The sequence below is a fragment of the Mirounga leonina genome, unplaced genomic scaffold, assembly GCF_011800145.1.
Source record: "Mirounga leonina isolate KUSES-001 unplaced genomic scaffold, KU_Mleo_1.0 Mir_153, whole genome shotgun sequence".
Taxonomy (NCBI): Eukaryota; Metazoa; Chordata; class Mammalia; order Carnivora; family Phocidae; genus Mirounga; species Mirounga leonina.
The window spans coordinates 13380659-13408490 of NW_023270387.1; the positions used below are offsets into that span (position 1 = coordinate 13380659).

Sequence of the window (27832 nt, forward strand, 5' to 3'; positions counted from 1 at the left end):
GGCGGGGTTCCCTGGCCTGTGACTGAAGTGTTGACAGAGCCCGGTCTCCATACTTGCCCAGGGCGAGCTTGAAGGTTCCGGGCGGTGGGGCGGGGTGTGTGTGTGTGTGTGTGAATATCTGTGTTGCTATTAAAATAAAAACAAGAACTTTAACCCTATGTTACACCCTTCGGCCCCCCCACATTCTTTCCCCCCCGCTTTGTCTTCACCGTAGAGGGCCGTGAGTTTGTCCTGCCACACAAAGGATGACCTTTTGATCCAAGAAAGGCGTCAGTCCTGATTCCCTGACTTGGATTACCCTGTTTCTCAGCTTCTCTTTCTCTTAGTGGAGTACCCAAGATTCTTGTACTCTTCTGCACCCCTGCAGTAACTTTGAAGAGTCTGTATTTTTCTCAGTCAGTGATTCTCGAACATTTCCCATCTGTGGGGAGCACGCGGACAGTAAAAGATGCTCCGATTGCCCCGCATAGTATGGTTTTTCTTCTCACATTCGAACACCTCCAAAACACTTCACTTAAATGAACAGATAATGCTTTTAATGATTTAAAATGTGTAAGATGTTGTGGATTATTGGGGCCCCCAAATACATTCTTTGTAAATAATATTAGGTAAAGTAGGCATGTGGACCGATTGGAAGATTCTCACAGGCTGTAGTCTGTTTTAAATGACTGCATCTCTGCCAAAAGTGGAAAAGCTTTGCTCAGACTCCTAGATATTTATATAAATACGGTGATTTCCTAGGATCAATGTCCACTTGGGCCTCTTGTGCCCAGTGGCTCTTTTAATACCTTGCTACACAAAACTCTTGTTTAAGTATTTTCTCCTAGGACCCAACTTTTTCTCTGTGTTGCTTTCCTGGAATAACTCTGTGGTATGGACGTTCTGAGGGGGAAAGATACACTTGTATTAAAATTTGGAAACTTGCAGCCTGTAATTTGTTTCTGAATGTGCAGAGCATGATGGCAGCGGCGTCCGAGGTAGCTGGTGTGGTGTCCAATGCCCCCAATCCTCCAGAATCCTCTTCTAGTTTATGTGCTTCCAAATCAGACGAAGGTCTCCCAGATGGTCTAAGGTAATGTGCGCATCCTTGACTGGGAAGATTTCATTTGGGCAAGGGGCTTTTGAGATGGCTTCTTATGGAAGCGTAGATGGGTTTTCCTCTTTTGGGCTCTAGTGAGTAGTAATGCATGAGAGTAAGCTTTTTAAAGGTAGGGACTGTCTGATCCGTGTGTGTATTTGTGGTACCAAACACAGCGTCCGGCACTTAGCAGGCATGCTGAGTGTTTGTTGAGTCAATAGAATGAATACAGGGGGTCAAACTCTTCTGCAAATGCTAATATTTCCCCACCCTTTTTTACATGGGCTACATATGTTCATTTAATTGTATATTTATGATATAATATCTATGTCTATACCTACGATACCTATACGTTTATGTTATGATTATGTATATTATAATGATATTATATATCATACCTGTATATTTATGTCTTCTGTATTACATAGACTTATAGATGTGTATACATATACATACATAAAGCACATACATATTCATACATACACACAGATATATGTGTATCTGTATTATCTCCAGATAAACAGATAGCTTCGTTAGTATGGTTTACTGCTTCACATAGATATTTTGCCTCCTCTCTAAACTCTTGAGGGCTGAGTTATGGTTGCCCAACCTTGCATCTTACAGTGCTTAACACATAGCTATGTACAGTGTTGTACTAAATTGACTGTATATTCCACCTCAACTCTTTTCTAGAGTACCTAGGACCTAATATAATAGATAATACTGTACTAATAGTTTTATATGTATTAACACATTTAATCCTCATAACAGTCGCAGGAGGGAGGTGCTAATATTATTATTCCCATTTTTAGGTGAGGAAATTGAGACACAGAGAGGTTAGTAACTTGCCCAGGGTTGCCAAGCTACATTGGAGTCAGGGTTTGAACCCACGCTTGTCCAACTCTGTAGTACCTCCTAAATACTGGTTTAAATGAAGAGAGATTTGTTGGCGAAGGGGTAATGGGGAAAAATGTTAAGTAAGCCTAACCATCAACCTGGATCTTCATTTTATAAGTAGAGTCAGCCACATATTCCCACTAACAATAATGGCAGCTAGGGTTTACTGAATATTTACTGTGCCAGGCTGTGTACTAAATACTTCAGATGCATGATTTCATGTCATCCTCACAACAGTCCTAGTAGGTGGGTCATATTTCTGTTTTACAAATGAAATTAATTAAGTTACCGAGAGTCATTTACGTGGTAAATAGCAGAGTCAGGATTTACACCCAGGTACTCTACTGTCTATGCCAAATCAATAATTTAAGTGTCTCCCCCGCTTTCCCAGGTAACTCTCAGCAAGGAATTAGCTAGAGGTGTTTATAAAGGTGTTCATATCCCAAAGACACTCTTGGTTGTTTTATTTTGAACAGCATGTGCTATTGAGGAAAGGAAGGCACCGTGACCTAAAGCCTCAGTCGTTGCTGGCTTGGGGTACTTAAGGGCATCAATTGACAGAATCAGTTTTTTAAAAAAAGAAGGGGCAAAGAAATTTAGCACAGATGTAGTCATTTTTCCTGGGTGGGAGGCGTACTGTTGTAAATGTTAGATGTCACTGTAAATAGGTTTTAAAGATCTCTTCAAAAAGCAATACATTAAGTGGCTGTGACAAACGACAAAACAACTATTCCAGTGTTTATACATGTGTATGTATTTGTCTGGGGTAAAATTTCTACTGACAGCTTCAGTTTCGAATTCAGTGTCAGTACCTCAGACACCCTGAAGTGGGGATGCTGTGCTCTGGAAAACTGTCGAGGAACTTAAGAGGTGGTTCTGGTCAAAGATCTGTATGAAGAATTTGAATGAAAATTATTTTTGTGAAACGTGAGAGTGGAATAAAAATATTTTTTCTAAATTAATATTTTATTTGTTAGAACACGAGGTGTAACTAAGTCAGTACAGCTAACTAAATGAAAATACTCTAACGAGCAGCAGGCTATTTCATTGACATTCTCCAAAATTATTCAAATTGGACCTCGGAAATTTGGGGCTCATCAGAGTCATTTATGTGTGTTTATTTATGGTCACCCGACAGGAAATGTCTGTTTCCAGCTCCCAGGTTCTAACCAGCAAGCTCTACTCCCTGCATGTGGGTCAAAATCGCTGGACAAAGACTAAGTTCCACGTCATTCTGATAATTTGAGGGGCTTAATGTAGTCTGGTTTTGTTCTTCTAGTCATTATGTTGAAGATACTATGTATTTAATCTTCCTTAAGATTGGGTGAAGAGAGAAACTTTTTATCTTATGTTTTTGATAGCCCCAAAGACCCTGCACAGAAGCACAAGAACTCACCTCTGTCGAGTGTAAGTAGCCAAACGATAACCAAGGAGAATAACAGAAATGCCCATTTGGAACACCCAGAGCAGAATCCTGGTTCATCAGCAGGTGACACTTCAGCAGCGCACCGGGCGGTTTTAGGAGAAAACTTGCTAGCCACAGCCCTTTGTCTTTCTGGCGGTGGGTCTCAGTCTGATTTGAAGGACGTGGCCAACACAGCAGGAGAGGAGGGGGACACATGCCTCCGGGAGAGCCTCCATCCCGTCACTCGGTCTCTTAAGGCAGGGTGCCATACAAAGCAGCTTGCCTCCGGGAATTGTTCTGAAGAGAAATCCCCACCAGCCTCCATCCTAAAGGAAGGTAGCAGGGACACAGGCTTGGATTTCCGACCTGTGGTGCCTCCAGCAAATGGGGTTGAAGGAGTCAGAGTGGATCAGGATGATGATCAGGATAGCTCTTCCCTGAAGCTTTCTCAGAACATTGCCGTACAGGTCGAGTATCCAGTTTCTACTACTAAAATGGCATTTGGGCTATTTATTTATTTATATATTTATCAAGGGTAGGAGACCTTTCTTCATAGGAAGGTGGTGGAGAACTACTCTGTCTCTCGTTTTTTTATTGGCAACTGTCATACGATTTTCATGCCGTGCTGTGGGATGTCATCCTTCCAGTGTTCAGTAAATAATAAAGCCAGGTGTCAGGGTCTCATCGTGGTGACTAGGAACTTTATGACCTACATATAAGCTCTTTCACTGACTAATTGATGAGTGTAGGTCATTAGCATTCATATTTCCCATCTTTGTCCTTGCAGGAGGAATCCTTGTTAATTCTCTGACCTACATCTTAAGAAGTACAGTGTGTCCTGCCTCCTAGTGCTTGGTGTGCTTTGTTGTAGGAGGAAGGATGGGCACAATAGGTTGTAGGGGGTGAAATTCTTATTTCACACTTGAGGCTGTCTCTCTGGCAGTTCTTGGGTCTTGTTCAGGTTCTTTTGTGGGATAATGTTCGATGCAATATACATGTCAGTGTCTGTTTGCCAGACTTACAGTTCTTCTCTTGTTCAGAAGCCAAAAAGGGGAATGCAGAAATTCAGCTGCTTAGTTACTTGTGACAGATTTCCTTGTAAAATTACGAAAGAGTAATTTTGCCTTTTAAAATGTCTCTGAACAGTTCTGAATATAATTGTTTCTTTCTTTATAGACTGACTTTAAGACAGCCGATTCAGAGGTAAACACAGATCAAGATATTGAAAAGAATCTGGTGAGTACTTAAACTGTCACAGTGAATATACTAGACCGTTAACTAAGACTATCTAGAGTCATATCATCTCAGCTGGAAAAGGTGCAGGAATCTCCTTTTCAAATCCCTAACAGATGGTCAGCTAACTTCTTTCTACTTGATCACTTCCAGAGATGGGAAGCTTACTACTCATAAAGCAGCCTGTTGCATTTGAAAAAGAGCTCTTATTGTTACATCTTGTTCGTAGGTGAGGATAGCACCTCTCATACTTGTTAGAGTGCTCTCCTGAGCCATATAGACTAAATCCAAATCTTCCTTTACTTGTTGGCCCTGTGTATAATTGAAGTTTTTTTATGCCGCTTCCTCTTACCCCTCAAGTCGAATCTTTACAGAAAAAAACATTCCCAGACATTTATAACATTCTTCTTTTCTTCATAGGATACATTTTCCAGCCCTTCCATCACCCTGGTTACTTTTCCGCCTGGACAGGTTCCATCTTATCATTGTTGCTTTGAAAATGTGATCCTGAGAAGTAAATACAATAATCCAAATACAGAATAATGAAGTCACAACACAGTGGGGTTCTCCTTCTCTCTATCATTCCAGACGCTGTTTGTCAGGCGCTCAGACCCTTTTCTGTGGTGCTCTGCTCAGAGTGTTGAGCTTTCAGGTCTTTTTCTGCTGTACTGTTGAGTCCTGTCTTCCCTTTTATTCCTAGTAATTAGGTTTTAAAACCTAGTGAGCTGCACATTTATCTTTGTTAAAATGGTCTCTTTGATCTATCTCTGGTATCTCATGGCAGAAACTTCCACCCTTAAGAATATGGATATCAAAGTTTATATTTTTTGAGAGGAAGGATGATGCTGGGAAAGGCACCCTAGCATCAGGAAGAGGTTTTTAGGGTAATATGTGTTAACTGAGTGAGAGAGAAAGTGCTTATAGCAACCAGATAAGAAAGTGGATATTTGGTCAAGTTGAAGAAATTGAGGAGCAGATGGAAGGAAGGAAGTTATGGGAGTACATTAACCAGATGAAGTGAATAAAGTTTTTTAAATACAGGATAGCAACTCGGGGTTACTCATATAATAGGCAGGTAAAAAGATCCTAGAGATGAGCAAGCTGATGGAGTTGTGCTGGGTGAAAACCAAGCTAGAAGAGAAGTCCCAGGGAAGGGGGGGTGATTGACCTTTTCTTGAATACTTACTCTAAGCACATTATTTTGTCCGCATAGTTCTATGGTGGGGTTCTGATGACAGTAGCAATCCAAGCGGGGGCAACTAAGTTATAAATAAGCTTTAGCATCAGTCTGATGCAGGAGTGGAAACTAGCAAGTCATTGGGCCAAAATAGGCCCAGGATTATGTTTTATGTGGCTGTATTCTTTTGGGTACTGGGATGGCCCACATGCCTTTATTTTATTTTATTTTATTTTATTTTTTCAAAATTTCCTTTAAATTCTAGTTAACATACAGTGTAGGCCCACATGCTTTTAAAAAGGCAGTGGAACTAGGCAGGTGTTAAGTTTGGTGGCAATAGAAGAAACTTGGCTCCTGTTTTGTTTCCCTTTTTGTGCATTTATGGTAATTTCCCACTGGCTGCATTTGAAATTGTACCTTCTGGTCCTTGGAGCCAATTAGACACTGATGAAATAGTAACTTTGGCTTGTTAAGATGAGATGCTATGGATCAAGTAGTTTACTATATAGCTTTTCAGTTATCTTTTTGTATGTACTAATAGTATGTACCTTGAGACTTCTTTCCATGAGACTAGTGGTGTTTTCCCCTGGCCTGTGTTGTCCTAAAGAAGCATTGTAGACAGAGAAAGTACCACAAGGAAATAAAGGGAAAGACCTATGCTGAAGAAAGTAAAGATTCCTCTTTTCTACCAGTTGAATATATTGGTTCTTAACCTTTCTTTAGCTTTTCTTGGGTTAAAGTCCTCTTTTGGAATCTTTTGAAAACTTTAATTCTCATCTCAGAAAAATTTATCCTCCCTCCCACATCCCCCTATTTCAGAGAGTTCAGAGACCCCTGAGGCCCATCCATAGATCTCAGGTTCAGAATCCCTGTAAAGACGTGAGACTGGAGAGTCATCAGGGGCCTTAGTCACATTTCAGCACCTGGTCTAAGGACTAGCTTATCTCAGAGCTAAAGTCCCATTTTTTTTTTTTTCCAGATTTATTTATTTATTTTAGATAGAGAGCACAAGCGGGAGGGGCAGAGGGAGAGGGAGAGAGAATCCCAAGCTGTGCTGAGAACAGAGCCCTATGCGGGGCTGGATCTCACGACCCTGAGATCATGACCTAAGCTGAAACCAAGAGTCGGACGCTTAACCGACTGTGTCACCCAGGTGCTCTGCCGAAGTCCCATCTTGAAAACTTAGTTTTTATTATCATAATGTAATAAGTTTTCCTTCATTCACTTCTAAAACCTGTCTTTTCTTTGAAAATAGTTATCTTTTAATGATTAAGTTCAGTTGAATGCTCTTGGTTTAAATTTTACATGGGCTGCCTTATACCAAATGTGTTTTAAATTGAACGTCTCTTAAGTTTTAGCATCCCTTTGAAAGGTAGCCATCACTTTTCTTGATTTACGGATATGGGCAGGCAGAGCTGAACTGTGGTCCTCAGAAGCCTTTCTTCTACTCTTGCTTTACATGAGAGCTTGCTGATTTGCCCAGTCTGAATACCATGCTCCCCAGACCTCTTTAGCGGATCTGTCCATTTTCAGCGCTAATGGCCAATAAGGAATCCTCTTTTCTGGATGCAGTTTTGAGTAGGTGATCTGTTTTTGTTTTTGTTTTTTTACCCATTCATTTCTTCTTGCTCTGATAAAATGCCTTCTTCCTCTTATTCCCTAGAACAGTGATTGACAAACTTTTTCTGTAAAACGTCAGATGGTAAATGTCTTAGGCTTTGGGGCTCTGTTGTAACCATTCCACTCATTGTAGTGTAAAAGCAGCCTATAAGCCATTGGGAATGGCTGTGTTCCTATAAAATTTATTTATAGGGGCACCAGGTGGCTCATTGAGTGTCCGACTCTTGATTTCGGCTCTGGATATGATCTCAGGGTCGTGGGATCTGTACTCAGCACAGAGTCTGCTTCTCTTCCTTTCCCTCTGCCCCTCCACCTGCTCATGCACGCGAGCTCAAGAGCTCTCTCCCTGAAATGAATAAAATAAGTCTTAAGAAAAAAATTCAGATAATGTCTGGATTTGGCCCACAGACCATACAGGGGGCTGTATTTTAAGATTTTTTTACTTTAATTAACTTAAGTTTATATAGCCACTCATGGCTAGTAGTTAGAATGTTGGACCCTGGAGCCTAGAGCTCTGCACAGTGCCTTGAACAGGAACCTGGTGTTTTTTGCAATTAAATTGGGGAATTAAACTTTTTTTCTCTTGTTACAAATAGGACAAAATGATGACGGAGAGAACGCTGTTGAAGGAACGTTACCAGGAGGTCCTGGACAAGCAGAGGCAAGTGGAGAATCAGCTCCAAGTGCAATTAAAGCAGCTCCAGCAAAGGAGAGAAGAAGAAATGAAGAATCACCAGGTACCCTGCTTACGTTAAAGTCTGTCAATAAGTATGGCTACACTCCCTAATCAAACTGTAATTTTGTTTCTGAATTAATAGGAACAGAAGAGCAATATTTATCTTTTTAATGGTTGTCTTAGAATTTTAAGGATAAAAAGAACCTTTGAGGGCATCTTGTTCAAACTCTCAGTTCTTTTTTTAAGATTTTATTTATTTGAGAGAGAGAGAGAATGTGCACACCCTTGAGCCAGGGGAGGGGCAGAGGGAGAGAATCTCAAGCAGAATCCCCACTGAGCACGGAGCTCAATGAGAGGCTTGATCCCATGATCAAGCTCAGGTCATGACCTGAGCCAAAACCAAGAGTTGGACGCTCAACCGACTGAGCCACCCAGGCGCCCCCATACTCTCACTTCTATTTAAGTTTAGAGAGAAAAGTTAATATATTTTGTTGACATAGCTGACTGTCTACCTGGAAAACCATGTAATTAGACTCTTATATTAAAAAACATAATTCTAATAGATTAAAAATCTACATATGAAAACTGGAAAAAATGTAAGTTAAAAGAAAATTTAGGAGAATGTTTATAAAACCTCAAGTTGCAAGAGTCACTTTAAGCCAGGCAAAAAACCCAGAAGCCATAGAAGAATGAATCAATTTAATTATGTATAATTTAAAACTTCTGATATGGCAGATGATACAAAAAACATCATAAGATCAGTGTTAGGGGCGCCTGGGTGGCTCAGTTGTTAAGCGGCTGCCTTCGGCTCAGGTGTTGATTCCAGGTCCTGGGATTGAGCCCCGCGTCGGGCTCCCTCCTCGGCGGGAGGCCTGCTTCTCCCTCTCCCACTCCCACTGCTTGTATTCCCTCTCTCACTGTGTCTCTGTCAAATAAAATCTTTAAAAAAAAAAAAAAAGATCAGTGTTAGATTGGGAAAATATTTGTAGCACAACTGATGAAGGGTTTAATATCCATATCCGTGTTCTGAGACTCCTACAGTTTCATGGTAAAAGTCAAATACTCTAAAGAAAAACTAGGAAAGGTTATTGTATAGTTTCCTATTGCTGCTGTACCAAACTACCATCAATTTGGCAGCTGAACACAACACAGTCCTATAGGTCAGAAGTCCAACATGGGTGTCACTGGGCTAAAATCCAAGTATTGGCAGGGTTGCATCAGTTTCTGGGGACTCTGGGAGAGCTTACCTCTCCCTGCATTTCCAGCATCTAGAGGCTGCTTGTATTCCTTGATTCCCTTCTCCATCTTCAGAGTCAGCAAATTTACATCTCTGACCACTCCTCCCTAATCACATCTTCCTCAGATTGCAATTGAGAAAGGTTCTCCATTTTTGAAGACCTGCGTAATTAGATTGGGCCCACGCAGATGATCCAGGACTGTCTCCCTGCATCTGGGTCTTTACCTTAGTCACACCTGCACAGTCTCTTTTCCCATGGAAAGAAACATAATCACAGGTCCCAGGGATTAGGTTAGATTAGAATGTGGACATATTTTGGGGGAAGGGGTTATTACTTTGCTTACAACAGTTGTACATGGTGGGGCGCCTTGGTGGCTCAGCCAGTTAAGCATCTGCCTTCAGCTCAGGTCATGATCTCAGGGTCCTGGGATCAAGCCCCGAGTTGGACTCCCTGCTCAGCGGGGAGTCTGCTTAAGATTCTCTCCTTCTGCACCCCCCCCCATGAGCTTGCTTTCTCTCTCTCAAATACATAAATAAAATCTTTAAAAACAAAACAATTATAAATGGTAGTACACAGAAGAGGAAAAGCAAGTGCATAATAAATATATGAAAAGAAGCTCAGCCTCAGCCTCACTGGTATTCATTCATTTAGCAAATATTTTCTGAGTTCCTTATCCAGGCTCTGCAGATTTAGCAGTAAAGGCAACATAGTCTCTGCACTAAGTGCTTATTTTAGTTGGAGGAGGCCAACTGTACAAACAGTAGAGAATGGGAGTTAGGAAAATGTTTCTTAAAACGATTAGATACCATTCCTCTCTCCCCCTCAAGAGATCGGCAAAAATGAATTAAGTTATCAAGGGTGAGGAAAAATGAACCCTTTTCAGACATTTGTATATGAATTGTTACAGCCTTTTTGGAAAAGTTACTGAGAATTGTCAGTTAAGATTTAAAATGTACTATGACCTAGCAATCATATTATTAAGTCTTTTTTACAGAAATAGAAGTTTTTATAGGAAAGTGTAGATATACAGAGTATTTATTGCAGTATCGTGTGTAGTTAAAAAACACTGGAGTCAACTTGATGGACTCTTTACATAGAATGGTTGGATAAGTTGGATATATATATACACATTACGTCATATACTGCTATTTTTAAGTTAAATCTATATATTTATTTTACTTTATTTATTTATTTATTTTTAAAGATTTTATTTATTTATTTGAGAGAGAGAGAATGAGAGAGAGCACATGAGAGGGGGGAGGGTCAGAGGGAGAAGCAGACTCCCTGCCAAGCAGGGAGCCCGATGCGGGACTTGATCCAGGGACTCCAGGATCATGACCTGAGCTGAAGGCAGTCGCTTAACCAGCTGAGCCACCCAGGCGCCCTATTTTACTTTATTTTTTAAGATTTATTTATTTATTTGAGAAAAAGAGAGTACACTTGAGAAGGGGAGGGGTAGCGGGGAAGGGGAGAAAATCTCAAGCAGATTCCACCCTAAGCATGGAGCCTGAGGGGGCTCAATCCCACGACTCATGAGATCATGATCTGAGCCAAAACCAGTCAGATGCTTAACCAACTGAGCCACCCAGGTGCACCAAGTTAAATCTATATAGACAGTATGCTCACATCAAGTGAAAAAAAGCAGGATGCAGAATAATGTGTATAAAGTCATCTCATGGGATGCCTGGGTGGCTCAATCGGTTAAGTGTCCGCCTTCAGCTTGGATTGTGGTCCTGGGGTTCTGGGAGCGAGTCCTTCATGGGGAGCCTACTTCTCCCTTTGTCTGCCGCTCCTCCTGCTTGTGCTCTCTATCTCTTTCTCTGACAAATAAATAAAATCTTAAAAAAAACAATCACCTCATTTGGAAAAAACACAAAAGCAAAGAAATACACATATAAGTATACGTGTTTGTGTGAGAATAAAGATGTGAAAGCAATCAGATAAAACAGTGGACATATTAATTATGGGTGGAATTGGCATGCATTAGGGAGTGACTTAACTATCACTTTTTTATTATTCCACTTCTTACTACAAATATATATATTTTTGTTAAAGTAAAAAAGGAACCAAACAACTCCTCACACATAATAAAGTAGAACCTTAACAAACAAAACAAGACCATTTTTGTTGAACATAATGAATTCCCACCCCATACAAGAATGCCTTTCTCAGCATTCTTAACAGGTGTTCATTCGGCCTTTATCTGAACACAGGTATTGGAAGGGTTATTGCTTCTCAAGGCAGTAAATTCCATTTTTGAACAGTTTTGATTGTTAGAAATTCTTTCTCCTGCTGAATTGAAATCGGCTTTATTGTAACTTTCTCTCTTACATCTAGATACTGGCTTTCAGAGCTACTCATCAACCCGATTCCTTCAATTCAACTTGAATTTACTCAAATCAATATGTTAATTTGTGTTAGTTGAAAATAACCTTTAGACCAAAAGAACTAATCCATTTCCTTCTTTACTTGTGTGTGACTGTAATTATGGGGGACTCAGGAGATACTAAAAGCTATCCAGGATGTAACAATAAAGCGAGAAGAAACAAAGAAGAAGATAGAGAAAGAAAAGAAGGAGTTTTTGCAGAAGGAGCAGGATCTGAAAGCTGAAATCGAGAAGCTTTGTGAGAAGGGCAGAAGGTAAATGATGCTGTTAAGAATAAAACCCCTGTGTGCATGTATATATTTGTGCATAAGCATCCAGTCTTGTTTATGTGCCTAGTTTCTTTTCTTTTGGTCTAAGTTTTATTTGAACAACAAGTACACAAATAAAATCCTCTAATGATTTTAGCTTTTTCAGCACCTTGTGTTAGATTCAGTAAAAAAAAAAATTTCAGATTCAATAATACCTTGAAATAATAGCAGCTGATTGTTGGGTCCTAAATATGATCAAGATTTTGAAATGCATCTAACACCTGCTTCACTTGCTTTGATCCTGATTTTTTAGAAGTTCAGGCTGTGGGAATACTTTGATTATGTTATTCAGCACTAAAACAAGTTTTAAACAGTAACATTTTAAGTAAGCCTTTGGAAAGAATTATTTAGTGGATCTCTGTTCTCTTCTGGGTACTACAGCAAGAGCAAGGTGCGCATAGAATTTGGTCAGATTTTGTTTTCCAAGATTCTTAATGTGGAAATCAAAATAGCTGTGAACCCTGATGATTTTATTTAAATTCTAAAATGTGCTTTTATTTATCAAGAAAATCTTGGCCTGCTCGAGTCAGAGCTCTAAATGAAAAGTAGCAAGCTCATTGGTTGAATCATTTTCCAATTATGAAAGATGGTAACTGTGAAAGGTCAACATGAGAAAGAACGTTTGGGAAAGAGCCTAAGGACCAATCTGTTTTGTTGAGAATCGAATGATAATGCTTCAAAGGTGGGTCAGTTGTCCATGGTGATCCATCCATGCATCAGCGATTATGAAGTGTGCTGGGAGCATAACGCTATACCTGGCATTGTTAGTGATTGAACCCCCTGCTCCCCCCCCCCAACAACATGGCCTCTGCCATTGTCTTCACAGGCTGGGAGGAGGACAGTGAAACAGAGACATGAGCGTGCAAGCAGTTTAGCAGCAGTCTTAGCAGAAGCTGGGAAGGTGAATCCATTATGACAATTCTAGGCTCTGTGAAAGATTTTTTTTTGATGTGTACTCTATACTCTTAAGGTATCTCTGACCACTTTCTCTGCCTTCTGATTGGATAAGCCCAAATGGTGATTGATACTAACAATTTGCTGCTCGTGGTCTGGGAGATCCAATTGGGCTTTTTTATGTGTCACTAGTGTCAGAATGACACTTTCTGTCATGCTTTTTGTAGAATGTGGGTTTCACTTTTCCAGAAGTAGGGGGAAGAAGTCTTCTGTGTGCATCTTTGTTCTAGCAGTGATGCGGGTTTTGTTCTGCATTCCAGCATCCACAGAAACTGTGGGCACAGAGATTTTGGGCATTGTATTAGTCTGTTCAGACTGCCATCACAGAATACCACAGACTGGGTGACTTAAACAACAGTAATTTATTGTCTTAGGGTTCTAAAGACTGGAAGTCTAAGATTAAGATGCTAGCAGGGTTGGTTTCTGGTGAAGTCTGTCTTCCTGGCTTGCAGACACTGCTGCCTTCCTGTTCTGTCCTCACATGGCCTTTCCTCCGTTTGTGCATACTCCCGGTGTCTCTCCTCTTCGAGTGAGGACAGCAGACCTGTTGGATTCGAGCCCCATCCTTATGATCTCATTTAACTTTAATTACTTCCTTAAAGGCCTCATCTCCAAATATAGTCACATTGCTGGTGAGGGCTTCAACAAATGAATTTGTGGGGGACACAGTTCAGGCCATAACAGTCATGTTTCCTGTTTATAGCTCTCATTCCGTCAGCCAACGCTCACTGAGTGTCTACTGTGAGCCAGACAGTATGGGCCCGGAGAATAGAAGGCCCTCGTGGAGCTTATTGTTGAATAGGAGAGATGACAAATAGATAATTACAAACTAGTATAATGATACCATGGTAGTGGTCGTATCGGAGTACGTAGAAGGGGCATGGAACCCAGACGGGCAGGGGGAGTCAGAGGGGGATTCCCAGAGGAAGTGATTTCTGGCACTGAATCCTGAAAGATAAAGGGGAATGTGAACACCACATGCAGTGCATGATCCTTGATTTGATCCTAGACTAAACAAATAACTTTCAAAGAAAGAGTTACAGGGGTGGGGGTTGATACAGGGAGGAATTAGTTGGGCAAGGAATAGGGGAAAGACATTGCAGGCAGGGGGCCTACAGACAAGAGAGAACAGCACCTGAGCTGTGGGGAGGTGGGGAGGAACAAGACCAGTGTGGTAGTGGGAAGCCGGTCACAAAAAACTGTATCGTGTGTTCAGGAGTTTGGGTTTTTCTCTGATAGTGATACTGAAAGATTTTAAGGGGGGAGGGGTATCAGAGGAGGAGTTCTGCGTTTTAGATAAATGACTTTGGCGGGTGGAAAGTGAATGGGAGTAGTGTAGAGGACCAGTTAGGAGACTTACCTGTCAGATCCTGCCTGAGAGTGACAGTGGCCCACACTGCGGTGGCCCTGGCTGGGAGGAGAGAATTTGACATGTATGTTATATAAAGGTGAATTTACAGGGTGCCTGGGTGGCACAGTTGGTAAGTGTCCGACTCTTGGTTTCGGCTCAGGTCATGATCTCAGGGTCGTGAGGTTGAGCTCCGAGTTGGGCTCTTTGCTCAGCGAGTCGGGCTCTGTGCTCAGCATGGAGCCTGCTTGGATTCTGTCTCCCTCTCCCTCTGCTCCTGCCCACTCCCTGCTCTCTCTCTCTCTCTCTTTCTCAAAAATAAATAAATCTTTTAAAAAAGGTGAATTTACTCAATAGAAATCTGCTAAGTGCTTTGTACTCTTTGGGGGTAGTCACTATGTATTTTAATGTAACTATAATTTCTAAAGAAGACACCCTGAGTTAACAACAACAACAACAAAGCAACCCCCCCCCCCAAAAAAAACTAAGGAACTAATACTCAGTTTAGTCATGTATTCGATGATTTTCTCCTGGATACCTGGTTGCTTGTCGTGGATGTTGTCTTGCTTTCGTGGGACACTTCCTAATTCCCAGCTTATATCCTTGAGGATTATTGCTGGCATGAGGAAGGTGAGGCTTCCATGTGAGTGCTCTTCCAGGGCAGAACTTCTTTTTTAAGATTCCTGCCTTTAATAGTGACTCATTGAGAATGGCAGCAAGTAGGACTCTTCCCTAGTAAAAGATGGTGAGCTTGAGCTTTAAAAGACATTATCAACTGATTCATAGAAGTAGCTTGGGACAAATAACAGGAAAGCAGAAATACTAAGCATCATTCTTCTTCTTTTTTTTTTTTTATTTATTTTTTATTTTTTTTATTTTTTGTTCTTATGTTAATCCCCATACATTACATCATTAATTTTAGATGAAGTGTTCCATGATTCATTGTTTGTGCATAACACCCAGTGCTCCATGCAGAATGTGCCCTCCTCAATACCCACCACCAGGCTAACCCATCCTCCCACCCCTCATTCTTCTTTTTTTAAAAATGTTCTGAGCATGGGGCACCTGGGTGGCTCAGTTGGTTAAACATCTGCCGTTGGCTCAGGTCATGATCTCAGGGTCCTGCGATCAAGCCCTGCGTCGGGCTCCCTGCTCAGTGGGAAGCCTGCTTCTCCCTCTCCCTCTACGGCTCCCCTAGCTCATGCTCGTGCTCTCTCTCTCTCTCTCAAATAAATAAAATCTTGAAAAAAAGTGTTCTGAGCTTGCCTGATGAACTCATATGATAGAGTGATAGGTAAGTAGCACATCAAGGGACTTACTGTTGGACACATTATTTTTTTTACTTATGAGAGAGAGAGAGAGAGAGTAGGGAGAGGAGCAGAGGGAGAAGGACAAGCAGACTCCACGCTGAGTGCAGAGCCTGACATAGGGCTCGATATGAGGACCCTGAGATAATGACCCGAGCCGAAACCAAGAGCCAGACATTCAACCAACTGAGCCACCTACGCACCCCTGGAAGGCATTACTCTAGATGTCATTTAAGAGTCTGCACTAAATTGAAATCAACAGTGTGCATGAAGATTCATTTTGGAAATTTCTCACCAAATGCTAGTTTATTTAACTGGTATGTGTAAAAGCCCTAGCAGCTTGCGTAGCAATCAGTAAATCTGGTGAGCATTTCTTGGGTGCAAAGCAGTGAGCCAGGCTGTTGCAACATCCTGTATTTGACCATAGCTGTCCATCCTTCAAGCAGTCTGCTCGTTCCCAGTGAGTCTACACTTTGACCACTTGAGGTCTTCTTTCTTGTTTGGAAACCTCACTCCATTTCCCACCAGTCTTTCAGCTCCCTGGAAGCATGTCTTTCCATAGCTAGCCTCAATGCACGGTCCACTGCTTGGGTCACTCCCTTAGTGTTACCCTCAATTCTCTTTCCTCTCATTCTTCTGTAGTACTCCAGTCCTGGGTCAAGTCAGCCGCCTGACGTCTCTGGGCTGCTGAGTGCTGCTGGACATAGCCCTCAAACTGTGTCTGGGGTCAGAATAAGTGTCTGACTTCTAACATCACTGGAATCCTCGAGACTCCTTCTTCTTCTGAGGGCTGTCCCAAACTTCTACCTCCCTTTCTCAACTTCGTCTCTCCATCATTTCTCTCCTTAGTCTTAGCAGATGATCTTGCTTTTTATTTCACGGTAAAAATAGAGGCCATCAAGTGAAACCTCTTTCAGTTTCCCAGCTCTCAGCAGACACATCCATCCTTTCCTCCTGTCCTTGTATCTGAGTCTAAACTTTGTACCTGTACGTGAATTCGGTTCACTCTTGATGCTGCCATTTGTCCATAAGTGGCCGTACTATGTACTGCCTGCCGGAACTGAATAACCAAGAGCCATCCTAAATTCTCTCTTAGCCCCTTTTCCACCACATCTGCTTTTACATTCTTAATATTATCTCTTTCTTGGGATGCCTGGGTGGCTCAGTTGGTTAAGTGGCTGTCTTCGGCTCAGGTCATGATCCCGGGGTCCTGGGATCGAGCCCTGCTTTGGGCTCCCTGCTCTGCACGGAGCCTGCTTCTCCCTTTGCCTGCTGTTCTCCCTGCTTGTGGTCTGTCTATGTCAAATGAATAAAATCTTTAAAAAAGAATTATCCCTTTCTCTCTGTTCACGCTGACCCTGTCATTTCAGGATCTCATCAGTCCTAGATCACTGAGGTAGGCTACGAAACTTTCTTTGCCTCCACTCTGCCTCTCTTCTCACTTGTCTAATACACTGCTAACCGTAGAAATCTTTTTCACATCCACGTCTGATAATGTTATTTCCCTGCTGAAAATTTTTCATAGTTCTTGATAGCTTTTGGGGTAAAGTTTCAGCTCTTTAGCTGAGTATAGAAGGCCCTCAGTTACCTAGTCCTTGTTTATGTCCTTAGCTGTACTGTTGACTGCTCCCCCAAACAACTGTTGCTGGTTTATACCTACTGCTACATGAATTCGCTTAAAACTCAGCCTGTATTATCTGCTCTAGAAGCTTTCCCAGATCCTCCCCTTCTCCCCTTCACACATCGTGACCATTTCGTTTAGATGACCCTCTTCTGTACTCATTAGCATGCTGAGTATACCTCTGTCTTAACACATACTTCTGATGGTCTTTTGGTTGACTTGAATGCCTCCCCCATCATATAGTTTCTTGAGAGTGTTTTGATCCATTGCTGTGTAAAATAGCCATCATAAAACTTAGTATCTTAAAACAGAATAATTTGTTATTTTTCACAGGTTTTTGGGTTGTCTTGGATGGACGGTTCTGCTAGTCTCTAGGGTCATTCCTGTAGCTGTGGTCGGACGGCAGCTGGGACTGGAACATCCAAGGTGGCATCATTCATATTTCTGGTACCTTGGCAGGGGCACCTGGAAGGCTGGGCCTAGCTGAGACACGGAGAGGGCTAGGCCTTTTCTCACTCTCTCTCTCCATATTGTCTCTTCCCTCTCCAGGTGGTCTTTCCAGCAGAGGGGCCAGATTTCTTTCTTGGTGGCTCAGAGCTCCCAAGAGTACCAAAGTGGAAGTTTCTAGGCTTTCTCTAAGGCATAGACTTGGAACTGGCACAGTGCTATTTCTGTGACATTCTTTTGGTTAAAATGAGTCACAGGGCCAACTCAGACTTAGTGTTGGAGGGGGCTGAACATGAACACCAGCAGGCCTGGTTCATTGGGACTGGTCCATGTTTGGAAATCTGCTGCTGCAGCAAGTTAACACATCTCACTTAACTTTTTCTGCTCAGTATGTGTGAATATCTTTTAGATATGGGGAATCAGAGAGATTATACAAGTAGGAGATGCATACTTAGAGGTGTCTTAGAAATATGCAGGATGGATTTTGGGGGAAGAGTGAGACTGAGACATCAACAGGAAGCACTTACAATAAACTGAGTTTCTAAGGATCATTATAAGACTAGTGATGGTGGAATGAAAAGGAAGAAATGGACTCCGGAGGAATTGATGCTTGATTATTTTAGAGATTAAGGCTGGGGGAAGTGTCAAAACTAACTTCTGTATTGACCCTGGGTAACTATGTGCCACCTGGACAGTAATTGGGAAATGGAATCCACATTCTAAGTTCTGAGGGTAAAGTAAGTGATGTGATGATGTGAGATATGCAAGTTAAAATCCTCAGGCGGCCATTGGAAGTGGGACACTTGACTAGAAGAGATGCTCTGTCTTGATTTGGAGTTGACTGCGTAGAGGTTGTAACTATCTGAAACTCACTGAAAGTGAGTTTTCTGTGGGAAAAAGCATAGAGTAGGGCTCAGTTCTTAACGCTGAGGCACACCTACAGTTTGGGAGTACAAAGAGGAAGGGAAGGCAGAAAGAAAAGGAAACAGCTTAGAATAGTAGTATAGGGCTTCAAAGGGGGAGGTGCAGAACAGTGCCAGAAACTGCAGGGAAGTACATGAGAACTGGGTCTGAGTAAAGGCCATTGGTAATTACTGGGTGTAACCAACAGGGGTTTGTAGGCAGAGGAATTCTTTTCCCCCAATATTTTATTACGAAAATTTTTAAACACTAGGAGAAGCAAGAAGTATTGTCCATTAACACTCACCCCCTAGATTCAGCAATTAACATTCTACTAAATTTGTTTTAGCAATGTCTTTCCATCCCTCTATCCGTTCATCAGTCCATCTTTTTTTTTCTTTTCAAAGCATACCAGAGTAAGTTGCAGTCATCAGTAACTTCACCTTTAAATCCATAAACGTGCATATTATTAATTAGAGTTAAATATTATTTGTGTTTCCTTTCTTTTGGTAATAAAATATATATGCAGTTAAATACATGAATCTTAAGTGTGCCATTCCATAAGTTTTGACCAGTGTCAAATGCCTGTGTAATTCAAACCCATTAAGATACAGAGAACTACCCTTAAACCAAATGGTCCCCTCATAGACTTTCCCAGTCTTCTCTTGTCCCATCTTCCAAAGACAACTGCTGTTCTGATTTTCTCATCATAAATTAACTCTGCTGTTCTAGAGTGTCACATAAATGAAATCCTACAATATGTACCCTTTTGTGTAGGACTTCTTTCATTCAGCATAATGCTTCTGACATTCATTTATGTCTCTTTATTGTCGAGTGGTATTCCTTTTGTTAATACACCACACTTTATCCATTCTCCTTTGAGGGGTCATGTAATGGTTTCTAGAATTTGACTATTATGAATAAAGCTGCTGTGAACAGTTGAGTATGTTTTTGTGTGAGCATATACTTTTATATTTCTTGGGTCAATTTCTAGGAGTAGAATCAACAGGTTGTAGGGTAGGTATATGTTTAGTTTTGTAAGAAACTGACAGATAAATTTCCCAAGTGCACATGCCATTTTACAGTCTACCTACAAGGTATGAGAATTCTGGTTGCTTCATATCCTTGCCATTCAAGTGGTTGTATTTCATTGTGGTTTTATTTGGCATTTTCCTCATTACTAATGATGCTGATCACTTTTCCATGTGCTCATTGGCCATGCATATGTCTGTTTTTGTGAAGTGTCCGCTGCGATTTTTGCCCCCCTTCCTTTTTTTTTTGGTTGTTTTTAGAAGTTCTTTGCATATTGCAAATATAAAGCCCTTTGTCAGTTATATAGTCTGTGAAAATGTTCTTCCACTCTCTGACTTAGCTATTATTCATTTTTTTTAATTGAATGTTTTGGAGAAGTTTTAATTTTAAGGCTGTCTAATTTATCAAGTTTTCTTTTATAGTTACTGCATTCTTTGTCCTGAGAAACCTTTGCCTACCCTGAAGTAGCAAAGGTGTTCTCCTCTGTTTTCTTATGGAAGCTCTATCATTTTAGCTTTTATCTTTATGATCCATCTTGGGATAATTTTTGTACATGGTGAGAACTAGGGGTTGAGGTTCATTTTTTGAGGTTCACGTGCCTATCCAGTTGTCCCAGCACTGTGTGTTGAAAAGACTTCCCTTTCCCCCATTGGAATGCTTGACACCTTTGCCAAAAACCAAATGACAGTATGAGTCATTTGTATAAATAGTGGGTCTATTTCTGAGCACTATTCTGTTGCATTGGTATATTTGTCTATCTTTATGCCAAATCATGCTGTCGTGATGATTATGGCTTTATAATAAGTCATGGTCAGAGAATGTAAGGTCTGCTTCTTTTTTGAAGGTTCTTTGGAGTTTGCACTACCTTTAGGTCATTTGCATTACCATATATGTTTGAGAAATAGCATGCCAGTATCTACAAAAACAAAACCCGAACTGGTGAGACATAGTTCCTTTGAATCTGTAGATCAATTTGGGGAAAATTGACATCTTAGTAATACTGAGCCCTCCAATCCATAAATATGTATCTGTCAGTTTATTTAGATCTTTATGTTAGCAACCTTTCAGAATTTTCAGAGTCCAGGTCTTACACAACTTTCTTTAGATGTCTAAAGAAATTTGTTCCTAAGTATTTTATGTTCTTTGATACTATTTAAGTAGAATTAAATTTTCAAAAAAATTTCAACTGTTTCTTGCTAGTGTATAAAAATATAATTTATTTTGTATATTAACCTCATACCTGCTACTTTGCTAAACGTACATATTAGTGTCTTAGTTGTTTTGTGGATTCCTTAAGGTTTTCTACATAAACAATTATAGCTTCTGCGAATATACAGTTCTATTTCTTCTTTTCAAATCATAAGCCTTTTATCTTTTGTAAACATTAATACACTGACTAGGACCTCCAGTACTGTGTTGAATAGAAGTGGTAGAGTAGACATACTCACCTTGTTTCTGCTCCTCATGGAGCAGAATGTTTAGTATTTTACCATTAATTGGGATGATAGCTATAGGTTCTTTGTAGATGCCCTTTATCAAATTGGGGAAGTTCTCTTCTGTTTCTAATTTTCTGAGAGTTCTTAACATGATTGGGTGCTTAGTTTTGTCAAATAGTTTTTCTGCACCTATTATAATTATTGACTGGTTTTTCTCCTTTACTCTGTTAATATGGTAAATTATATTGATTTATTTTCAAATGTTAAACCAGTTGTCCATTCTTGGGATAAACCCCCTTGGATAAGATATGTTATTGTTTTTATATATTGCTGAATTCAACTTGCTATTATTTTTAGGGATATTTGTGTCTATACTTACTGAGGAATATTCTACATTTTTTTATTTTTAAAAATGTAATTATATCAGTTGCTGAGGGGGTGATGTTAAAATCTCTATGATTATAGACTTTCCTCTTTTTCCTTTTAATTCTGTGGATTTTTGTTACGTATATTTTCAAGTTGTATTGTTAGATACATACACGTTTATGATCGTTATATATTCCTGATGAATTAGCCATTTTATCATTATGAAATGTCTCTCTTTATTTTTGTCATATTCTTTATGTTAAAGTTTACTTTTTTTTTTTTTAAAGATCTTATTTATTTATTTGACAGAGAGAGACACAGCGAGAGAGGGAACACAAGCAGGGGGAGTGGGAGAGGGAGAAGCAGGCTTCCCGCCGAGCAGGGAGCCCGATGCGGGGCTCGATCCCAGGACCCCGGGATCATGACCTGAGCCGAAGGCAGACGCTTAACGACTGAGCCACCCAGGCGCCCCTATGTTAAAGTTTACTTTATGTGATATTAATATTGATACTGCAGTCTTACGCTTATTTTTTACATGAGGTATATTTTTCCATCATTCATCTTCAACCTGTCTACATTTTTATGTGTCATAAAGATAGCATATAATTGAGGGCGCCTGGGTGGCTCAGTTGGTTAAGCGACTGCCTTCGGCTCAGGTCATGATCCCGGAGTCCTGGGATCGAGTCCTGCATCGGGCTCCCGGCTCAGCGGGGAGTCTGCTTCTCCCTCTGACCCTCTCCCCTCTCATGCTATTTCTCTCTCTCTCTCTCAAATAAATTTAAAAATCTTAAAAAAAAAAAAGATAGCATATAATTGGATCTTTCTTTTTTATCTATTCTGACAAGCTGCCTTTTAATTAGAGGCTTTAGTCAGTTTATATTTAACATAATTATCGATATGGTTGAATTTAGGTCTACTCTTTTACTATGTAAATTGAATATTCTTGAATATTTTTTAGAATTTTAATTTGGCCTTTCCTTCCACGAATACACATCTGTTACATTAATTCACTGGTAGCATTTGTTATAAAGAAAAATTACATGCCTGATGCTTATTTTGTATTAGAAAGACTTGTAATTTTCTTTTTTTCTTTTTTTAAAGATTTTTTTATTTATTTGAGAGAGAGAATGAGATAGAGAGAGAGCATGAGAGGGGGAGGGTCAGAGGGAGAAGCAGACCCCCTGCCGAGCAGGGAGCCCGATGTGGGACTCGATCCCAGGACTCCAGGACCATGACCTGAGCCGAAGGCAGTCGCTTAACCAACTGAGCCACCCAGGCGCCCCTAGAAAGACTTGTAATTTTCTTGGTTAAGGTATTTGGGAAATTTTCAGAGTCTTAATTGTAGAAACTTAGAGTTATTATCCCTTAGATTTTTGAACAATCGAAGATTTTTAGATATAATATACATCAATAAAAGGCACTTATTTTAAGTTGCATATAGATGAATTTTTACAAACTAATCATGCATATAAACACTAACACAATCAAGGTCCATGCTCCTTCTCCATCACTGCCCTTTCTTCCCCTCAGTTCTCAGGTAAACACTTTGTCACCATAGATTACATTTACATTTTCTAGAAATTTGTGTCTAGCTTCTTTCACTCAGCCTATTTTAAGGATTCATCCTTGATGTCATCATGGATATGAAATATCTCAATAGTTTATTCCTTTTCTTTTTTTAAGATTTTGTTTTTTATTTTATTTATTTATTTATTTTTTAAAGATTTTATTTATTTATTTGACAGAGAGAGACACAGTGAGAGAGGGAACACAAGCAGGGGGAGTGGGAGAGGGAGAAGCAGGCTCCCCGCATAGCAGGGAGCCCAATGTGGGACTCGATCCCAGGACCCTGGGATCATGACCTGAGCCGAAGGCAGTCGCTCAACTGACTGGGCCACCCAGGCGCCCCTAAGATTTTGTTTTTTAGAGCAGTTTTAGGTTTACAACAAAATTGAGAGGGAGGTACAGAGATTTTCCATATAACCCCTGCCCCCACACATGCATAGCCTTCCATTAATCAACATCACTCATTAGAATGGGACATTTTTTACTAAGGGTGAACCTATCCAAAGTCCATAGTTTACCTTAGGGTTCACTCTTGGTTTTGTACATTCTGTGGGTTTGGACAAATGTATAATGACATATATCCATCATTATAATATCATACAGAGTATTTTTCACTGCCCTAAAAATCCCCTGTGCTCTACCTATTCATGTTCCCCTTGCACCTTTCCCCTAACAAGAGCCACTGATCTTGTTACTGTCTCCATAGTTTTGCCTCTTCCAGAATGGTACATGGTTGGAATCATACAGTATGTAGTTATTTAAGATTGGCTTCTTGCACTTAGTAATATGCATTTGAGGTTCCTCCATGTCTTTTCATGGCTTGATAGCTCATTTATTTTTAGTCCTGAATAATATTCCATTGTCAGGATGTACCACAGCTTTTTTATCCATTCATCTGCCAACAGGCATCTTGGTTGCTTCCAGGTTTTGGCAGTTATGAATAAACATAAACACGCTGCTGTAAACTCCATGTGTGGTTTTTGTATAGACCTAAGTATTCAGCTCCTTTCAGTAAATACCAAAGAGTGCAGTTGCTGGATCATATGGTAAGAGTATGATTAGTTTTGCAAGATACCAGCAAACTGTCTTCCAAAGTGGCCGCACCATTTTGCATTCCCACCAGCAATGTATGAGGATTATTGTTCCTCACATCCTTGTCAGCATTTGGTGTTGTCAGTTTTGGCCATTCTAATAGATGTGTAGTGGTATCTCATTGCTGTTTTAATTTGCATTTTTCTGATGACAGCTGATGTGGAACATCTTTTCATATGCTTACTTGCCATCTGTATGTGTTCTTTGGTGAGGTGTCTGTTAAGGACTTTGGCCCATTTTTTAAATCAGGTTTATTTTCTTATTGTTGAGTTTCAGGGGTTCTTTGTGTATTTAACAGTCCTTTATCAGATGTGTCTATTGTAAATATTTTCTCCCAGTCTGTGGTTTGTCTTCTAATTCTTTTGGTACTATCTTTTGCAGAACAGAAGTTCTCAATTTTTTAAAAGATTTATTTACTTATGGGGGGGAGGGGCAGAGAGAAACTTAAGCAGACTCTGCACAGAGCTGGTCACCAGGTTTGATCTTACAACCCTGAGATCATGACCTGAACTGAAGCCAAGAGTTGGGTGCTCAATTGACTGCACCACCCAGGTGCCCCCGGACATTTCTCATCTTAATGAAGTCTACTTTGTCAGTTATTTCTTTCATAAATTGTGTCTTTGGTTTGTATCTAAGAAGGCATCACCACACCCAAGTTCAACCAGGTTTTCTTCTATGTTATCTTAGGAGTTTCATAGTTTTGTATTTTACATTTAGGTCTACAATATATTTTGAGTTAATTTTTGTTAAAGGTGTAAGGTCTGTGTTTAGTTTCACTTTTTGCATGTGATTGTCCAATTCTTCTAGCACCATTTGTTGAAGAAACTCTTTGCTTCATTTATTGCCTTCATTCCTTTGTCAAAGATTAGTTGGCTGTATTTATGAGGGTCTGAAATAGGCTCTTTATTCGGTTTTATTGATCTGTTTGTCTGTTCTTTTGACATTACCACACTGTTTTGATTACTATAGCTTTATAGAAAGTCTTGAAGTCCGGTATCACCAGTCCTCCAAAGTGGTTCTTTTCTTTCAAATTGTGATGGCTAATCTCAGTCTTTTGCCTTCCATATAAACTTGAGAATCAGTTTGTTGACATCCATAAAATAACTTGCTGAGATTTGGATTGGGATTGCATTGAATCTATAGATCAAATTGAGAAGAATGGATATCTTGATAATGTTAGTTTCCCTATCCATGAACATGAAATATCTCTCCATTTATTTAGTTCTTTTTTAAATTTTGTTCATCAGAGTTTTACAGTTTTCCTCATAAAGATCTTTTATATATTTTGTTGGATTTATACCTAGGTATTTCATTTTGGGGGGGTGCTAATGTAAATGATACTCTGTTTTTAATTTAAAATTCCACTTGCTCATTGATAGTATATAGAAAAGCAATTGACTTTTGTATATTAATCTTGTATCCTTCAACCTTACTTTAATCTATTTGTTCAAGGAGGGTTTTTTGATTCTTAACAATTTCCTATATAGATGATCATGTCATCTGCAAAGATATTTTTGTTTTCCTTTCTAATCTGTATACCTTTGGTATCCTTTTCTTGTCTTGTTGCATTCTTCTAGACGATATTGATGAGTGGTGAGAGGGACATCCTTGCTTTATACCTGATCTTAAAGGGAAAGCTTCAAGTTTCTCACCATTAAGTATAATGTTAGCTATAGGTTTTTTACAGATAGACTTTATCAAGTTGAGAAGATTCCCTTCTATTTCTAGTTTACTGAGAGTTTTTATCATGAAAGGGGGATTTCATCAGTGCTTTTTTTGATAGGATCTGTGATTTTTCTTTTTTAGTCTTCTGATGTGATGGATTATGTTAATTAATTTTTGAGTGTTGAACAAGCTTTGCATACCTAGGATAAATTCCACTTGGTCATGGTTTAAATTCTTTTTATATTTTTTTAGATTTGATTTGCTAATATTTTATTGAGGATTTTTGCATCTTTTTTTTTTTTTTAAGATTTTATTTATTTGACAGACACAGCAAGAGAGGGAACACAAGCAGGGGGAGTCGGAGAGGGAGAAGCAGGCTTCCCGCCGAGCAGGGAGCCTGATGCGCGGGGCTCAATCCCAGGACCCTGGGATCATGACCTGAGCCGAAGGCAGACGCTTAACGACCTAGCCACCCAGGCACCTGAGGATTTTTGCATCTTATGTTCATGAGAGATACTGGTGTGTGGTTTTCTTTTCTTCTAATGTCTTTGTTTGGTTTTGGTATTAGGATAATGTTGGCCTCATAGAATGAGCTAGGCAGTATTTCCTCTGCTTCTGTCTTTTGAAGGAAATTGTAGAGAATTAGTATAGTTTTTTTCTTTTTTCTTTTTTTTAAGTTTTTTTTTTTTTTTTTTTAAGTAATCTCTACCCCCCAGTGAGATCGCTACCCTGAGATCAAGAGTCACATACTCCACCAACTGAGCCAGCATGTGCCCTGGTTCAATTTTTTTCTTAAATGTTTGGTAGTATTTACCAATAAACCCTCTGAGCCTGGTGCTTTTTGTTTTGGAAGGTTATTAATTATTGATTCTTGAATAGATACAGGCATTCATTCCTTTTTAATGCTGAGTTGTAGTCCATTGTGTGAATATCTCTGTGCAGTTGTTCTAATATAAACTGGCTCCTCTTCTTCCTGGTGAGAAGTCAGTGACCATTCATATTATTGTTTTCCTCTATGTATTATGTCATTTTTTTCCTATGGCTTCTTTCTTTCTTTCTTTTTTTATTTTTTTAAAGATTTTATTTATTTATTTGACAGAGAGAGAGAGATAGCGAGAGCAGGAACACAAGCAGGGGGAGTGGGAGGGGGAGAAGCAGGCTTCCCGCCGAGCAGGGAGCCCGATGTGGGACTCGATCCCAGGACCCTGGGATCATGACCTGAGCCGAAGGCAGACGCTTAACGACTGAGCCACCCAGGTGCCCTCCTATGGCTTCTTTCAAGATTTTCTGTCTTTAGTTTTCATTAGTGTGACTTTGATCAGCCCAGGTGTGATTTTCTTCATTTTTTTCCTGTTTAGGGTTTTCTGAGTTTTTAATCTGTAAAGTTATGTCTTTCATTAAATTGTGTGAAATTTTCTGACATAATTTGTATATATTTTTTCTGTCCCATTTCCTCCTTTCTTTCTGGGACTCTGCTTTCACATGTTAGTCCCTTTGATATTGTCCTATAGCTCATGGAGGCTCTGTTCATTTCTTCACTATCTTTTTTATACTGTTCCTCATACTGGGTAACTTCTCTTGATGTATCTTCAAGTTCACTTATTCTCTCTTGTATCATTTCCATTCTCTTAAGCCCATGCAATGAATTTTGTAATTCCAGTATTATACTTTTCAGTTCTGTCATTTCAATTTATTTCTCTTTTATAGTTCCTGTTTCTGCTGAAAATTCTTATTTGTGCACTCCTTGAGAACATATTTTTTATGTCCTTTTGCATAGTTAAAGTAGATGCTTTAAAATCCTTACCTGCTGATTCCAGCATCTTGGTGACCTTGAAGTTCTTGTTCATTGAGTTTCTTTTTTTGTTGACCAGGATGTGGAATCAGAAGGATTATCCTAAGAAACAAGCATGAAAGGTACACACTATCTATTTACATGAAGTTATAGGATAGACAAACATTTAGTGAGAGAAAGTAGATCAATGATTGTCAGTGGCTCAGGGTAGAGGGAAGAGATTGATTGCCATATAGTAAATATTCAGGCTTTGCAAACCATAAGTTTCTGCCGCAACTACTCAACTCG

At 39.9% G+C, this 27832-nt stretch overlaps 1 protein-coding gene across 5 annotated transcripts in view; it reads left to right on the forward strand.

Moving 5' to 3' along the window:
- Positions 1–195: 195 nt before the first annotated feature.
- Positions 196–27832, forward strand: part of RNF214 (ring finger protein 214) — a 48981-nt gene continuing 21344 nt past the window's right edge. For 3 of the 5 annotated variants that reach the window (XM_035009016.1, XM_035009015.1, XM_035009014.1), the window contains exons 1-5: positions 196–1072; positions 3337–3847; positions 4557–4616; positions 8007–8147; positions 11825–11964. In XM_035009016.1, the coding sequence (XP_034864907.1) occupies positions 957–1072; positions 3337–3847; positions 4557–4616; positions 8007–8147; positions 11825–11964 (968 nt within the window). In that variant the 5' untranslated portion in view covers positions 196–956. The remainder of the gene's footprint in view (positions 1073–3336; positions 3848–4556; positions 4617–8006; positions 8148–11824; positions 11965–27832) is intronic. The other 2 variants (XM_035009019.1, XM_035009018.1) reach the window with 1 other exon arrangement.